Raw genomic sequence first — 18,300 nt, 5'->3', positions numbered from 1 at the left:
TCCCAGCACTTTGAGAGGCCGAGGCAGGCAGATCACGAGGTCAGGAGTTCAAGACCAGCCTGGCCAACATGGTGAAACCCCATCTCTACTAATAATACAAAAATTAGCCAGGCACGGTGGCGCATGCCTGTAATCCCAGCTACTCGGGAGGCTGAGGTAGGAGAATTGCTTGAACCTGGGAGGTAGTGGTTGCAGTGAGCCAAGATCGCACCATTGCATTCCAGCCTGGGAGACAGAGCAAGACTCTGTCTAAAAAAAAAAAAAAAAAAAAAAGAAAAAAAAGAAGGTAGGGGGAAACTTAGCACATTAAATAGAGATGTGGATGATCCAGAGGCGGGGCTCGGTGGCTCACGCATGTAATCCCAACACTTTGGGAGGCCAAGGAGAGCAGATCACCTGAGGTTGGGAGTTTGAGACTAGCCTGACCAACATGAAGAAACCCCCGTCTCTACTAAAAATACAAAATTAGCTGGGCTTGGTGGCACATACCTGTAATCCCAGATACTCGGGAGGCTGAGGTGGAAGAATTGCTTGAACCTGGGAGGCGGAGGTTGCAGTGGGCCAAGATCGCACCATTGCACTCCAGCCTGGGCAACAAGGGTGAAACTCCGTCTCAAAAAAAAAAAAAAAAAAGAAAAATTAGCTGGGTGTGATGGTGCATGCCTGCAGTCCCAGCTCCTTGGAGGCTGAGGCAGGAGAATCACTTGAACCCAGGAGGCAGAGGCTGCAGTGAGCTATGATTACCCCACTGCATTCTAGCCCAGGTGCCAGAGCAAGACTGTGTCTCAAAAAATAAATACAATTGTGATGAGGAATCCAGCTCTCTTGTACCATTTTCTATTTTCTCCCTACAATTAACCTGTTTTTCCTGCATACTTTTTAAAAACGTTTCAAGTTTAATATTCTTCACACTTGATCTTAGCCAAAAGGCCGAGAAGCGATCAAGTTTCATATTCTTATAAATGCACAGTTAATCTCTGAAAAGACAGACAAGAAACTGGGGAAGAGGAACCAGGAGTCAAGGTGGAAGAAAAATATTTTCTGATATACATACTTCACGTTTTTACAGTTTTTACTATATGCAAGTATCACCTGTTCAAAACTAAACTGTTTCGGTTTATTTTTTTAAGTCCATGCTAATGGCCAGAACACTATTTTTCTAGCATTCCAATGAAGCACAGTGTACTCAATCAATGTAATTAATCAATTTCCACAAAAGGAAATATGAACATTTTCTCAGAGACACTTAGAAATATTTGCTGTTCTTTCAGTAATGGAGTGATGTGAGCACATGGGTAATCTGAAACCTACTTTGACACATTTACAGGTAAGGAAACTGAGGCACAGAGAAGCTAAGCGACATGCTCATGGCTGCTTATCTACTGGCTGGCAGAGTAGCACTATTAGAACTCTGGCCTCCTAAATTCTACGTTTTCAAGATGGTGGCTTTTTAAAAGACAAAATGGGTCTTTTTATTCTGAAGGCTGAATTGAAGAAGTGGAGTGGGAGATGATAGAAGTAGGAAAACCAGCTTCTAAGACACAATTATGTCAACCAGAAGATAAACAGTGAGGAATTCAGTTAAGACTCAATTTTCCAACTTTCTGCACTAAAAATATCACCTACAGTACTGGTTAGGACAATAGATTCTGGGCCCTAATTCAGAACTTCTGAGGAAGGGGTTGTAGGATTCTACAATGTATATAGCTCCACAATCCCTTACTCAAAATCCTTGGGGATCGGATGTGTTTCAGGATTCAGAATGGGTGTGATTTTGAAAAGGTTAATACTTGCATGTACCCTATGTTACATATACTCTTAGCAGGGTTTATGGCAATATCCCAATATCAAACACATTAAGATTTTGGCAGCAAAACAAAAATTCACACTGAAGTAAATAAAAACTAAAAAAAAAAACAAAACAAAAAACCCCGCAGTTCACGTCTATTTTGTTGAGGAAAAAAAATTTCCATTTTCAAAAGGGCTCAGTTATAGAGTTGACAGAAGTTACCTAATAAGACATTTAATGAGATAACTGCTATTTAAAAGAAAAATGCCCACCGGGTGCAATGGCTTATGCCCATAATCCCAGCACTTTGGGAGGTTAAGGTGGGAGGACTGCTTGAGCCCAGGAGTTCGAGTTCAGCCTGGGCAACAGAGTGAGATCCCTATCTCTAAAAAAATAATAATAAAATTTAAAAATTAAGAAAAAAAAAAAAGTGCCAGGCAAGGCAACATAGCAAGACCCTGTCTCTTAAAAAAAAATAAAAATTAATTAGCTGAGTGTGGTGGCACACACCTGTAGTCCCAACTACTTAAGAAGCTGAGGTAGAAGGATTGCTGGAGCCCAGGAGGTTGAGGCTGTAGTGAGCTGTGACAGCACCACTGCATTCTAGCGTGGGCAACAGTGTGAGATCTTGTCTCAAAAAATAATAATAAAATAAAAATGAACAAGTTAAAATATATAATTTCCTATGTCCTTGCAAGGAGGTCACTATCCCAGCCATAATTATCCTTCTCCTTTTTCTCAGACATATAATACTTTTATTATGGAATTATTATGGTGAAATGTAGCTAATCATCAAGATCATCTTCCTCATTTTTATTAGAGAAAGAGGTTAAAAGTTCCTGATTATGTATAACTGGTATGTTCCTTAAAAGGTACCTATTTGTATACTGCTAAGTCAATCTGCAAGCCAAAACCTAGACAGAAGCACACTATTTGCTAAAAAAACATTCTATCTGAGCAAAAGTTTGAAAAGCGTCATACTCTTCTCCCTTTCTTTTTACCCCTCTTTTCCAGCCAAGAGTCTTTACTCAAAAGTCAAACATATTGCCTCCCTAGCCCCTACTTTCTTTATCACTATGTCTGAATGCTTAGGAATGTATATAATCGGAAAAAAAGTGTTGCCTCTTTCTGTATTGGCAGAAATAAGGTGGCAGCTACCTAACCTCACATCATCTGACCACATCAAGCTAACTATTAATAAAGACATTGCAACATATGTAGAATAATAACCACAGAATTGAATAGCCTTATTATTTTTTTCTAAGAAATGACCAGAACAATATTTCTTCAATGCTCAAGGTGAAACTAGAAAAGAATGATATCAAAGTTCTATATAATATCTCTCAGCAGCTGTGATATAGGGATTTGTGTTTACTATTCTTTTTTCTCTTTTTAGGAAGTATTGTGTAGAGCCTTCCCCCAAACTCCTGTGACTAGAATAAGCCACAAGACAATTTATAATCCACTCTAAGTAATATATAATAAGAAATTAAGAAAAAACCTAACAGAAAATTCAGCAAGATAAAAGTTGATAATAATTTTAAATACTATAATTTAATGGGCTACAATCTAGAAGCTACATCCTGTGTATTTACTGATCACAATGATCAAATACACCATTGTGCTTCCTATTCTTGTAAGAGATATTTGAAGTTCAACATATAAGATATGTTCATAGAAATCAGAAGCAAAAATGTGTCTTAGAGCTACAAAATAGCAGTTGGCCTAAGTCTTAAATTCCATTTATCTTAAGGCCTCAAATTAAGGGACTCATTAATCCATAATCACAATTCTCCTGCTTTCTAACTCACGAAAGGAGAAATTAGAAGCTAGGTATTACAGAAGATATACTGATAGCAGCTAGAAGTGAAATTGACGGTGCTGAAAAAATTGAAATATCTTCAAATGGACACTATTATTGTGACCCAATAAAATTCATGCAAGTCCTGGAATGAATCTTAAATGATAATTTTTTAAATCCCTAATAGTCTAAATAAGCATACCATCATTAAAACAACTTTCAATTTAAAAATCTGTTAAATCTTTTAAAATCTGACAAGTGAAAACATACTTAACATTTACAAACACATGTACAGCAGCTTCCCTCATAATAGCCTCAAACTGGAAATAACTCAAATGCCCATCAACAGATGAATTCAGGCTCACTGGAACATTTTGGATTTTGGATATTTCAGATTTGGGATGTTCAACCGGTAAAATGCAAATAGAAGTATTCCAAAATAAAAAAAACAGTCCAAAATACTTCTGGCCCCAAGCATTTCAGATAACGGATACTCAACCTGTACATAAATCATAGTATTTCCATAAAATGGACTACTACTCAGGAATACAAAGGAATTAACTATTGACACATGCAACATAGGTGAATTTCCAAAATATGCTGTCCTGGCCAGGAGTGGTGGCTCATGCCTATACTCCCAGCACTTTGCGAGGCCAAGGAGGGCAGATCACTTGAGGCCAGGAGTTTGAGACCAGCCTGGCCAACATGGCGAAACTCCGTCTCTACCAAAAATACAAAATTTAGCCAGGCATGGTGGCACGTGCCTGTGGTCCCAGCTGCTCGGGAGGCTGAGGTGGGAGGATGACTTGAACCTGGGAGGCAGAGGCTGCAGTGAGCTGAGATCACACCACTGCACTCCAGCCTGGGTAACAGAGCAAGACTCTTGTCTCCAAAAAAAAATAAAACCAGGAAACAAAAAAAACAAAATATGCTGTTCTAGCCAAAATGAGTTAAAGAGACCAAATTTACCTTCTTGCCTGAAATAACTAAAATGCTGGACAAAATATATGAAACAAGGGTTTTCAGACATTGGATACATGACTTTGTTCAGGTAGTAAGGACTGTGATTACTTAGAAAGGGGAAACAAAGAAGGTGAGACCTACAACTGCCTCAACTTATAGATTGGAGAATTTCCAGATCACAGGGCAAAGGAGAAATGCAGACAGAGCCTAGCAGTCTCCCTGACTTGAGGATAAAGAACTGGGGAGTTCAGCCAGGCACAGTGGCTCACGCCTGTAATCCCACCTCTTAGGGAGGCAAAGGCAGGAGGATAGCTTGAGCCCAGGAGTTCAAGACCTGCCTGGGCAATATAGCAAGATCCCCGTTCTCCACGGAAAAAGAAAAAAACAAAGACACACACACACACAAAAGAACTGGGAGTTCAGGGAGGCAAAAGCAATGATCAGTGCATGCATGTGAGGGGACTCCTGAGGATGGAAAAACAACCATCTAAAAGCAGCAGATGGAACAATTCTCACAGCTCTCATGGCGTAAGAATAGTTCGTTTCCACCAGACAGAGTGGAAATCTTCACGCGGCTTTGGATTAGAGTACTCAGAAAGGTATTATTCACTTGTAGTGCAAAACTGGCCATAGACTAAAGGCTGCTCTGGATCCATCTAACAAAGCTTCACAAGAGCTTGAGAAGACCAAACTGTTTCCAACTAACTTGCCTATAACCCAGAATAAAGCTCAAGAATATTTATGCAAATACAAAAATATCCAGCACCCAAAAAGGTAAAATTCACAAAGTCTGGCAACCAATAGAAAACCACCAGACATGCAAAGAGGCAAGAAAATATGACCTATAATGAGAAAAATCAATAAACAGAAACAGACCCAGAAATGGCAGAAATTATAGGATTAGTAGAAAGGGATATTTGCTGGGCGAGGTGGCTTATGCCTGTAATCCCAGCACTTTAGGAGGCTGAGGCAGGCAGATCACATGATCAGGAGTTCTAGACTGGCCTGGCCAACATGGTAAAACCCCATCTCTACTAAAAATACAAAAATTAGCCGGGCGTGGTGGCGCATGCCTGTAGTCCTAGCTAATCAGGAGGCTGAGGCAGGAGAACTGTTTGAACCCAGGAGGTGGAGGTTGCAGTGAGCCGAAATCACACCATTGCATTCAAGCCTGGGTGACAGAGCAAGACTCCGTCTCAATTAAAAAAAAAAAAAAAAAAGGTAGAGGAAAAGTTAGCATTAAGTAGAGATGTGGATGATAGAAAAAATATCCAGAGGCCAGGTGCGGTGGCTCACACCTGTCATCCCAGCACTTTGGGAAGCCGAGGCAGGCAGATAGCCTGAGGTTGGGAATTTGAGACCAGCCTGACCAACATGGAGAAACTCTGTCTCTACTAAAAATACAAAATTAGCGGGGCGTGGTGGCGCATGCCTGTAATCCCAGCTACTCGGGAGGCTGAGGTAGGAGAGTCACTTGAACAGAGGTTGGCGGAAGGTTGCAGTAAGCCGAGATCACGCCATTGCATGTACTCCTACCTGGGCAACAACAGCGAAACTCCATCTCAAAAAAAAAAAAAAAAAAAAAAAAAAAAATCCAAGACCTAAATCAAACTTCTAGAGACAAAAAATAACAATGTCTGAAATAAACACCAGACAGGTGAAAATAACAGCTGACTAGGCACCTCAGAAGAAAAGTTTAGCAAACTTGAAGTCATAACAATAGAAATTATCTCAAATGAAAAAGCAAATAGGAAAAAAAAAAAAAAAAAAGACTGAGCCAGGCGTGGTGGCATGCACTTGTAGTCCCAGCTACTCAGCAAGAGGCTGTAGTGGGAGGATCACTTGAGCCTATGAGTTTGAGACCAGCCTGGGCAACATAGCAAGACTCCATCTCAATAACAATAATAATAATAATAATAATTTTTTTTTGAGATGGAGTTTTGCTCTTGTTGCCTAGGGTGGAGTGCAATGGTGTGATCCCAGCTCACTGCAACCTCCACCTCCTGGGTTCAAGCAATTCTCCTGCCTCAGCCTCCCAAGTAGCTAGGATTACAGGCATAATAGATACTTATATTTTATACTTATTAAGATCATGCCACTGCACTCCAGCCTGGGCAACAAAGCAAGACTCCGTTTCAAGAAAAAAAAAATGTAAATGATCTAAATACTATACTTAGAAGTTAAATATTGTCCACTTGGATAAATAAAACAATGTTCAATTATATGCTGCCTACAAAAAATGCACTTTAAATATAAAGACACAAATATTGTGAAAGAAAAAAAGAGAAAAACACATATCATGCTTACATTAATCAAAAGAAAATTGAAGAAAAAAAAAAGCAAGCTGGAGTGATTGCATTAATATCATACAAAGTAGATTTTGGCCGGGCACAGTGGCTCAAGCCTGTAATCCCAGCACATTGGGAGGCCGAGGTGGGCGGATCATGAGGTCAAGAGGTCAAAGACCATCCTGGCCAACATGGTGAAACCCCATCTTCACTAAAAATACAAAAATTAGCTGGGCGTGGTGGCGTGCGGCTGTAGTCCCAGCTACTTGGGAGGCTGAGGCAGGAGAATCGCTTGAACCCGAGAGGTGGAGGTGGCAGTGAGCTGAGATCGTGCCACTGCACTCCAGCCTGGAGACACAGTGAGACTCTGTCTCAATAACAATAATAATAGTAATAACAATAATAGGGAGGTAAGTTCATCATGAGGATGTAAAAATTCTAAACATTTATGCAACTAATAACCCGGCTAATTTTTTCAAAAATTTTTGGCTGGGTGCAGTGGCTCACACCTGTAATCCCAGCACTTTGGGAGGCCGAGGTAGGCGGATCGCCTGAGATCAGGAGTTTGAGACCAGCCTGGCCAACATGGTGAAACCCCATCTCTACTAAAAATACAAAAATTAGCTGGGCTTGGTGGCGGGCACCTGTAATCCCAGCTACTCGGGAGGCTGAGGCAGGAGAATCACTTGAACCCAGGAGGCTCACTGCAACAGTGAGCCAAGATCGCATGCACCACTGCACTCCAGCCTGGGCAGCAAGAGCGAAACTCCGTCTCACAAAAAAAAAAAAAAAAAAATTTTAGAGATGAGGTCTTGCTATGTTGCCCAGGCTGGTTTCAAACTCCTGGGCTCAACAATCCTCGTGCCTCAGCCTCCTGAGCAGCTGAGATTACAGACACAAGCAACAGTGCCCAGTTTATAAACATATTTATACCAATATATTACACAACTTTACATATTAGACAACTTTGATGAAGTAAATCAATTCCTTGATACCAACTACCAAAATTCACTCAAGAAGAAATAGACAACCTGAATAGACCCACACATAATTTGAATTTATGGATTTAAAATCTTCCCACAAAGAAAACTCCAGGCTCAGATGGTATTCACTGGCAAATTCTACCAGACATTTAAGGAAAACAATTCTAACAATTCTACACACGAACTCTTCCAGAAAATTGCAGAAAAGTGAATACTCCCCAACTTACTCTATTTATCTAGTAAACCAATTTTAAGCCAGTTTTAAGTAAGGTTCCACAACAGGTCCAAGCTTTGAAAGTTGTACTAGTACCTGGGATTACAGTAGTACCCACATGACTCAGAAGATTTCATGATGACTGGTGTGTCTGTAATGGATAGGGATGCTATATGGAGCCTTCGGCAGTCCTTTATAAGTAAATGACAGCCAAGACCTTTGGGATTGGGGACAAAGCTATACTGTCCTTTGGAGAATTATTCTCCTCTTGAGTAACAGCTTTTAGTTTGCTACTGAGTTCTTGTAGAGACTAAAAACTTGACCATGGGCCAAGTTACCATGTGACCTGAACTCCCTGACATGCACTGGATGCCTGGACACTGTCAGATCCACCGAGCCATAAAATAGGGCATGCATAGCAGTAAGTACTCCATCATTAAGTGTAAGTGGTATACAGAAGACTGGGCTCAAGCATGTCCTGAAGACACAAGTAAATATGAGCAAGTGACTCAGATACCCATGGCTCCTAACGATGCTACCCTGCTTCCTCTCTCATCTTGCATTTACTGCCTCATGAGGAACTCCCTGTGACAGCTGACTAAGGAAGACTTTAGGCCTGATTTGTGATGGTTCAACATAAACCCTCTAGCACTAACTGAAAGCAGACAGCTATAGCATTACAATCTCATGCAGGGTTGATCATGAAGGATTGTAAGGAAGAGAAATCCTCCCAATGGGCAGCTTCAAGCGATTCAGCAGTTGTTCATTTTGCCTGGATGGAGAGATGACTACAGATGTAGATTTACATTGATTCAAAAATGACTAGCAGTTTGGCTGGATGGACAGCGACTTGGAAGGGACATCACTGGAAAGTTGAGACAAGAAGTCTGAGGAAGAGATATGTGGATGGAGCACTCCAAATATGTATATAGAATATGAAGATAATTGTGTGCCATATAAATGCTCATCACAGAATTACCTCAGCAGAAGCTCTTAATAATCAGGTGAACAAAAATGACTTCTTCTGTGGATGTCAGTCAACCTATTTCCCCAGCCACCTGTCTTAGCCAATGGACTCATGACCCAAGTGGCTGCAGCAGCCAAGATAAAGGTTAGCAACATGGACTTCCACTCACCAAGACCTATTAGGTTCTAGCCAACACTGAATGACTAGCCTGCCAACCGCAAAAAACCAACACTGCCACCAATCCTGATGGCACGCTGATCATACTGGATTATTTCAATCATGAAAGGAACAGCAATTTCTTCTTGCTAGACTAACTAGACTCTGGATATAGATTGGTCTTCCTTGTCCTTAGTATTTCTGTCAAAAAGCACCATCCATGATCTTACAGAATGCCTTATTCCTCATTGTGGTATCCCATACAACATTGCTTCTGACCGGGGGGCCTTATTTTATAGCAACTAAAACACAGCAGTGGGCAAGCAGTCATGGAATTCACTAGTCTTACTATGTCCCTCATCACCTTGAAGTAGCTGGCCTGAAATAACAGAATAGTAGGCCAGTTTTCGATTTATTGTCTCTCAAATCCAAATCCACCCTCCTTCCTTGTGTTACTCAAGCTGAATCCTATAAACACAAATCCTCCACCAGCTAGCTTAATGTTAGGTTTAATTAATAAAGGGTATTGAAAGGCCACTGCAAAGCAACAGAGGGCTTCCCCTCCTGGTTTCATCATGATTTTATTCCACCTGGTACCCAGTGGGTCTGTGTGTTGGAAGCCTGGTACTGCTCACCTCAGGGACCATCAAGGTTGACTCCAGCCTACACTCACTCTCTGCCAAATTTCTTAACCTTCCAGTAATTCACGACTATAAACCAGCTCCAGGTCAGTACTCTGGCAAATGGTATTGCCATGATAGGTTGCATGTTCCTGTGGCAGCCAAACCCTCACCAAAAGGTCTGAATCTCAGGCTTGGGAGGGGTTTGGGGTAAAGTGCTTTCTTAGTTCTTTCTTTGTTCACTCCTCCTCATCCTGGAGGATAGTAGCTGTTTTCTGCATATGCTACTTCTGGAGTCTTTTTTTTTTTTTTTCTTTTTAAAGAGAAAGGGTCTCATTCTATTGCCCAGGCTGGAGTACAGCAGCATGATCATAGCTCACTGCAGGCTCAAACTTCTGGGCTCAAGTGATTCTCCCACCTCAGCCTACCGAGTAGCTAGGACTACAGGTGAGTACCACCACACCTGGCTAATATTTTAATTTCTTGTAGAGATGGGGTCTCACTATATTGCCCAGGCTGGTCTTGAACTCCTGGTCTCAAGTGATCCTCCTGTCCAGGCTTCCCAAAGTGCTGGGATTATAGGCATGAGCCACTGAGCCCAGCCAAGAGTCCTCTTTTATCCCTTTTAGTAGTTTAGCATCTTTTAGTAGTTAACAGTTACTTATATTAATTTTTCCCTATTCAATTACTGCTACAGTTACTGTCTTCTGCGTGACAGAAATGGCCTTTTCAGAATGCAGTTATGGCACCAACTAGGTGGCAACACTTTGTGGGGCTGGGGTAATGTCTAATGTCCTCCAGTATGTTGTATATGATCTGAACTGACAACCAACATTTGGTGCTGTTTTTTCTATAGCTAGGATTCACTAGTCCAGGAATTAAAGGATATGAATGGATGTGACTCCTCTCATTATTACCCCTAATGATCTGGTAGCGAAATTTCTGCTTCCAGACCAGGCGCAGTGGCTCACACCTGTAATCCCAGCACTTTGGGAGGCTGAGGCAGGTGGATTACCTGAGGTCATGAGTTCGAGACTAGCCTGGTCAACATGGTGAAATCCCGTCTCTACTAAAAATACAAAAATTAGCCAGGCGTGGTGGTGTGCACCTGTAGTCCCAGCTACTCAGGAGACTGAGGCAGGAGAATTGCTTGAACCCAGGAGGCAGAAGTTGCAGTGGGCCGAGATCGCACCACTGCACCCCAGCCTGGGCAAGCGAGGGAGATTCTGTCAAAAAAAAAAAAAATTATGCTTCCCATCCTTACAACTTTTAAATCTGCTGATTTAAAGGTTTTATTTATTTATTTATTTTGAGATGGAGTCTCGCTCTTGTCACCCAGGCTGGAGTGCAGTGGCACAATCTCAGCTCACTGCAACCTCTGCTTCCTGGGTTCATGCAATTCTCCTGCCTCTACTGAGTAGCTGGGAATACAGGTGCCCGACACAATGTCCAAAAGTTTTTTTTATTTTTAGTGGAGACAGGGTTTCACCTTGTTGGCTAGGCTGGTCTCGAACTCCTGACCTCAGGTGATCCACCCGCCTCAGCCTCCCAAAGTACTAGGATTACAGGCGTGAGCCACTGTACCTGGCCCGATTTAAAGGTTTTAATTCACAAAGGTTTTAATCCATCCATCAGGGGACATAATGGTTCCATTAAACTGAATGTTAAGACTGCTACTTGGTCACTTCTGGCTCCTCATTCTAGAGAACCAAAATGCAGCAGGGTTATAATTGGCTAGGGTGATTGATCCTGACCATCAGAGAGAAATAGGGTTGCTACTACACCATGAGGGAAGCAAATGTAACTGGAATATAGAGGATCTCTGGGACCTCTCAGTACTCCCATCTAAAAGTCAGTGAAAACTTCAACAACCCAATTCAGGTAGGACTTCTTATGACAACCCTTCAATAAAGAAGGGTAGGTCACCCCATCAGGCAAGAAATTATGACCAATTTAGGTTCTTGCTGAGAGCAGAGAAAGAAAACAGCTATGATCATGTGACCAATTACAGAAACGAAGGATAGTTATAACAGAAACATAACTTTTGTTTTATCTTTATTCGAAAGCTAATATGATAAAAACAGGTGTGTATAGATGCCAAGTTGACAAAGGGTAGAATCTAACAGTTTTGTACTTTATCAACTTGGTTAAGCTAGAAGTAGGTTTCCCCAAATCCCCTTCCCTGTATGGTTCTGGGTTAGAGTTGGCCAAAAAGAAATCTGCCCAAGATTTGGAAGGTGAAAGTGCAGTAGCTGCAATTATGCAGAAGGTCACTATAGTTAGAGATGGTAAGACAGACACTGAGGGGCTAGCAGAATTCAGCTCTTCTGGCTGACTCAGAGACTAGATCGACAGTCAATGGTCTCCCACGGATCTTCCCATCTGCTCTCCTTTGCAGTCTCACTCCAGCAGCTGGATGTGGAATCCTGTCCCAGACTCCAAGGCAAGCTTAGATCTATCCACCCAAACCAGTGTTTCAGAAGAGCTGCTTAGTGACATTCCTCTGGGTCTCTAACCCACTTTTAGACTCTTCCTTATCCAGCTTCTCCTACAATTGTATGAGACTTTTTGTTTGTTTGTTTGAGATGGAGTCTTGCTCTGTCGCCAGCCTGGAGTGCAGTGGTGCAATCTCGGCTCACTGTGACCTCTGCCTCCCAGGTTCAAGCAATTCTCCTGCCTCAGCCTCCCGAGTAGCTGGGACTACAGACATGTGCCACCAGGCCCAGCTAATTTTTGTATTTTTAGTAGAGAAAGGGTTTCACCATGTTGGCCACGATGGTCTCGATCTCTTGGCCTCATGATCCACCCACCTCGGCCTCCCAAAGTGCTGGGATTACAGGCGTGAACCACCGCGCCCGGCTGAGGTTTTAGTACTATAATAAATCCATTATTCAATAATATTCATAGTAGTTCTTCTTCCCAGACTAAACCCTGACTGATAAACCATGTGTTTTGGACAAAATTTTGGACAAAATTTTCCAGTTAAGGGATAGACACCTTAAGTGTTTGGATTCTACATCTTACTTTCTTCCTTGAGCAGAAAAGATAACCCTTCTGAAGAAGAGTTAAAACCACAGTTTCTCCTAAGGGGAGCTCATCTTTACTGTTATAGGCTTGTGCCATCTGGCTGTGGAAAAGAATAATCATCCTTGTCTTTATGTCATTTGTGGAGAGAATGTTATGAAAAAAATAACAGATGTAAAATATCAAGCAATGGTAGCAAGAAAATATCTTTGTTACTATGGTACTGTATTCTGGATTTTGCTCAGTTACATGGAATAAAGAATAATTTCTGGCTGTTCAAAAGAATATACCAGCCGGGCATAGTGGCTCACATCTGTAATCCCAGAACTTTCGGAGGCCAAGGCTGGTGAATCACTTGAGGTCAGGAGTTCAAGACCAGCCTGGCCAACATGGTGAAACCCCGTCTTTACTAAAAAAATACAAAAAATTAGCCAGGCATGGTGGCACACGCCTGTAATCCCAGTTACTCAGGAGAATGAGGCAAGATAATTGCTTGAACTCAGGAGGCAGAGGTTGCAGTGAGATGGCACCACTGCACTTCAGCCTGGGTGACAGAGTGAGACTCTGTCTCAAAAAAAAAAAAAAAAAAAAAAAGAATATACCTGTTGATGTTAATTGCAGTTTACAATAAAATTTTACTTGTGATTTTCTTGTGTATGTAATGGGGACTGATATCAATATTTCTACACTGAAACTTGGCAATTCATTAATAAATGTAGATAACCTGCCAGTAATAAAGATTTTCCTGATCCTAAATAAGACCAGATTACTTTTCCATAATCAAAAAAAGTAGTGGCTTTATCCTCTGTGTTGGATACACCTCCTATTTGCTTCACATTTATTCATATTAGGTCTATGTCTAAGAAAAATTTCCTAGGTTTCTGTATGTTTCACTAGAGGGACAACTCATTAAAAAAAAAAAAAAAAGTATCAAAGATATCTAGGCAACAGGGCAAAATCTCAACTCTACAAAAAGTACAAAAATTAACCAGGCATGAAATGGAGTCTCACTATGGTACCCAGTGTACACCTGTAGTCCCAGCTACTCAGGAGGCTGAGGTGGGAGGATAGCTTGGACCCAGGAGGTTGAGGCTGCAGTGAGCTGTAATCGCGTCACTGGACTCCAGCCTAGGTGACAGAGCAAGACCTTATCTCAGGAAAAAAAAAAAAAAAAAATGAAAAGAAAAGAAAAAGCTATCTAGAAATTGTTAAGATATCACTGCAATAACAGTTAAGAGTTGGGTGATACTAAGAGATAGGAAGATATAAAAAGAATGAAGGATCCTATTAAGTCTCAAGGACTTTACATTTAGGCAGGAAGGTATACAGATAATTAAAACCCAGAGAAATGCAAATTCAATCAAGCAATATAAGTGGCCTGCGGGGAGCTAAGCACACATATATGGGAGTCTGCTTAGTCCCTTCAGGGCTCAGACAGGGATCTAGTCGCATCCTGGCCAATAAAAAAATCTCAGCAAGCAGAGAAGTCAATTCTAAAAATTACATGTGACATACATGTAACATAAAAATAATTTGGCATAACATACTTATTTTATTAGTGAGTAAATATCTTTTTTTTTTTAAAGAGATGGGGCCTCACTATGTTAACCAGGCTAGACTAGAACTCCTTGAAGCAATCATCCTGCCTCAGCCTCCCTGAGCAGCTGGTACTACAGGTGCGCCACCGCACCTAGCTATCATTTTTAACCCCAGAATGATTTATAATTAAAAATAGAATGTTTAAGGGAAAGCGTGCATAGTGTTAATATTCTTATGTTAAGAACTCTGTTCATATTTGTTTTTGTTTTTGGTATTGTTTTGTTCTTTGAGATGGAGTCTCGCTCTGTCACCCAGACTGGAGTGCAGTGGTGTGATCTTGGCTCACTGCAACCACCATCTCCTGGGTTCAAGCGATTCTTCTGCCTCAGCCTCCCAAGTAGCTGGGATTACAGGTGCACACCACCACACCCCACTAATTTTTGTATTTTTAGTAGAGACGGGGCTTCACTATGTTGGCCAGACTGGTTTCGAACTCCTGACCTCAAGTGATCTGCCGGCCTCAGCCTCCCAAAGTGCTGGGATTACAAGCGTGAGCCACTGCACCTGGCCTTTCCTGTTCATTTTTTTGAGACAGGGTCTCACACTGTCAGCCAGGCTTGAGTGCAGTGGCACAATCTTGGTTCACCGCAACCTCCGCCTTCCAGGTTCAAGTGATTCTTGTGCCTCAGCCACCTGAGTAGCTGGGATTACAGGCGTGTGCCACCACACCTGGCTAATTTTTGTATTTTTAGTAGAAATGGGGTTTCGCTATGTTGCCCAGGCTGGTCTCAAACTCCTGGGTTCAAGCGATTCATCCACCTCGGCCTCCACCATTACAGGTGTGAGCCACTGCACCCAGCTATATGTGGTATTTTAACTTTTGTAAAATTTAAGAGATTTGGCCTAGTGAAGTAATAAGTCAGCCTTAAAAATTCAGTTTAAAATGTGTAATCAGTTGTTTTAGATTTATTATTTGAATCAGAAAGTTTACTATTTATACAGTGCTGAAACATTTTAAGAGAACTTAAGAAGTGTCAGATCTATAAAAATTATATAAGTAGTCCATGTTTGTTGAATAATCGAAGTTCTTTAAAATAATTTTTTAATTTATAAAGTTTAATCATTTTAAGATGTTTAACTTTGAAATTAAACCAAACATAGGCTCTTAAAGTGATTGTTGGCTGAGTACAGTGGCTCACACCTGTAATCCCAACACTTTGGGAGGCCAAGGCAGGCGGATCACTTGAGGTCAGGAGTTCGAGACCAGGCTGGCCAACATGGTGAAACCTCGTCTCTACTAAAAAAAATACAAAAATTAGCCAGGAGTGGTGGTGCACACCTATAATCCCAGCTACTCTGGAGGCTGTGGCAGGGGAATTTTGTGAACCTAGGAGGTGGAGGTTGCAGTGAGCCGAGATGGTACCACCACACTCCAGCCTGGGCGACAGAGCAAGATTCTATCTCAAAAAAAAAAAGTGATTGTTAAAATTTGCTACACTTTAAATAGGATAAGATTTGTAAACAAATTCTAAAAGTTTAAGAAGGAATTTAGTTTTAAAATTTTAGGTTTTATAAATTATTATTAGAACTAAAGATAACTCTAAATAGGCTTTTCTGCACACAAAAACCACCTCAATGTGCACTGAAAAACACTCATATCTTTGGGAGGCCGAGGTGGGCGGATCACAAGGTCAGGAGATCAAGACCATCCTGGCTAACACAGTGAAACCCCGTCTCTACTAAAAATACAAAACATTAGCGCGTGATCACATGCACCTATAGTCCCAGCTACTTGGGAAGCTGAGGCAGGAGAATCGCTTGAACCCGGGGGAGCGGAGGTTCCAGTGAGCCAAGGTCGAGCCATTGCACTCTAGCCTGCGAAACAGAGCGAGACTCCGTCTCAAAAAAAAAAAAAATGCTCATATTAAGGCTGGGCGCAGTGACTCACACCTATAATCAATCCCAGCTCTTTGGGAGGCTGAGGTGGGCAGATGGCTGAGCTCAGGAGTTCACAACCAGCCTGGGCAACCTGGTGAAACCCAGACTCTACAAAAAACACAAAAATTAGCCAGGTGTGGTGTCGCTGGCCCGTAGTCCCAGCTACTCCAGAAGCTGAGGTGGGAGAATCCCTTGATCCCGGAAGGAGGAGGTTGCAGGGAGCCAAGATCCTGCCACTGTACTCCAGCCTGGTCAACAGAGTGAGACCCTGTCTCAAAACAAACAAACAAACAAACAAAAATTAAAAAAAAAAAAAAACCTCTCATACTAATCAGTGGTGTGCCGGAACAAGCTTCCTGAATTTTCAGCAATTCTGCAAGCTGGTTGTTAAACACAGTGCTGTTAAAAAACTAGAATAACAAATTATATTAAAGGCCAGGCACAGTGGCTCATGCCTGTAACCCCAGCACTTTAGGAGGCTGAGGCGATCAGATCACTTGAGGTCAGGAGTTCAAGACAAGCCTGGCCAACATGGTGAAACCCCCATCTCTACTAAAAATACAAAAATTAGCCAGACATGGTGGCGCACACCTGTAATCCCAGCTACTTGGTTGCGGTGAGCTGAGATCACGTCATTGCACTCCAGCCTGGGTAACAGAATAGAGTGAGACTCTATCTCAAAAAAAAAAAAAAAAAAAAAAAAAAGAAGTCAAACTCCAAACAAAGGTAAGAATACAAATAAAATAGTATATGACTATTAGCTAAAAGGACCTTAAAGATCACCTAATATTCTAGGGTGGTACCCAGAGACTAAGAAAGAATACAAGCAGCACTGTTAAAAATCAATTAATTTAAACAACTTGGCTGGGTGTGGTGGCTCTCATCTGTAATTCCAGCAGTTTGAGGATCCGAGGTGGGAGGATCACTCGAGCACAGGAATTTGAGACCAGCTTGGGCAGAATAGCAAGACTCCATCTCTACAAAAAATACAAAAATTAGCCAGGCATGGTGGCATACATCCATAGTCCCAACTACTCAGGAGGCTAAGGTGGGAGGATTGCCTGAGCCCAGGAGTTCAAGGCTGCAGTAAGCTGTGATTATGCTATTGCACTCCAGCCTGGGCAACAGAGAGAGACCTTGTCTTAAAAAAAAAAAAAAAAAATTCTAAGAAACCCACATACCTCTACCTCTATTACAAAGCCCAGAATCCAGTACACTGACAACATGAAATACTGGGGAGGATGTGGAGCAACAGGAACTCTCATTCATTGCTGGTGGAAGGCAAAACAGTACAGCCATTCTGAAAGTGTTTTACCGTTTCTTACAAAACTAAAACATACTATTTTCTTTCTTTTTTTTTTTTTTTGAGACAGAGCCTTGCTCTGTCGCCCAGGCTGGAGTGCAGTGGTGCGATCTGGGCTCACTGCAACCTCTGCCTCCCAGGTTGAAGCAATTCTCCTGCCTCAGCCTCCTGAGTGGCTGGGATTACAGGTGCGCACCACCATGCTCGGCTAATTTTTGTATTTTTAGTAGAGACAGGGTTTCACCATGTTTGCCAGGCTGGTCTTGAACTCCTGAGCTCAGGCAATCCACCTGCTCGGCTTCCCAAAGTGCTGGGATTACAGGCATGAGCCACTGCGTCCAGCCTAAAAACTGATTAAAACTCCAAAGAATACATACTCTATGATTCCATTTATATAAAATGCATACGTCTCTATACTGACAAAAAGCACATTAGAGGTGGGACAGAAGGGGTCTTGTAGGTGATATACATGTTCTATATCTTGACTGTGATCAGTACACATAAGTATAAAAACTTATCAGCCGGGCACAGTGGCTCACGCCTGCAATCCTAGCATTTTGGGAGGCCGAGGCAGGCGGATCATGAGTCCAGGAGATCGAGACCACGGTGAAACCCCATCTCTACTAAAAATACAAAAAATTAGCCAGGTGCAGTGGCGGGCGCCTGTAGTCCCAGCTACTCGGGAGGCTGAGGCAGGAGAATGGCTTGAACCTGG

The 18,300-nt window shown here is 41.9% G+C and overlaps 1 protein-coding gene across 12 annotated transcripts in view; it reads right to left on the bottom strand.

The window, feature by feature from the left end:
* SEC11A (SEC11 homolog A, signal peptidase complex subunit) overlaps positions 1 to 18,300 on the bottom strand; it is a 78,192-nt gene that overhangs the window by 24,039 nt on the left and 35,853 nt on the right. For 4 of the 12 annotated variants that reach the window (XM_063652885.1, XM_063652883.1, XM_063652884.1 and 1 more), the window contains one exon: positions 490 to 612. The exons of the other annotated variants lie outside the window; for them this stretch is intronic. In XM_063652885.1, coding sequence (XP_063508955.1) covers positions 490 to 612 — 123 coding nt within the window. The remainder of the gene's footprint in view (positions 1 to 489; positions 613 to 18,300) is intronic. 12 annotated transcript variants of the gene reach the window in all.

The sequence above is a fragment of the Pongo pygmaeus genome, chromosome 16, assembly GCF_028885625.2.
Source record: "Pongo pygmaeus isolate AG05252 chromosome 16, NHGRI_mPonPyg2-v2.0_pri, whole genome shotgun sequence".
NCBI classification, from domain to species: Eukaryota; Metazoa; Chordata; class Mammalia; order Primates; family Hominidae; genus Pongo; species Pongo pygmaeus.
Note: the sequence above shows the minus strand (reverse complement) of the source record. Positions and strands in the feature narration are given on the sequence as shown.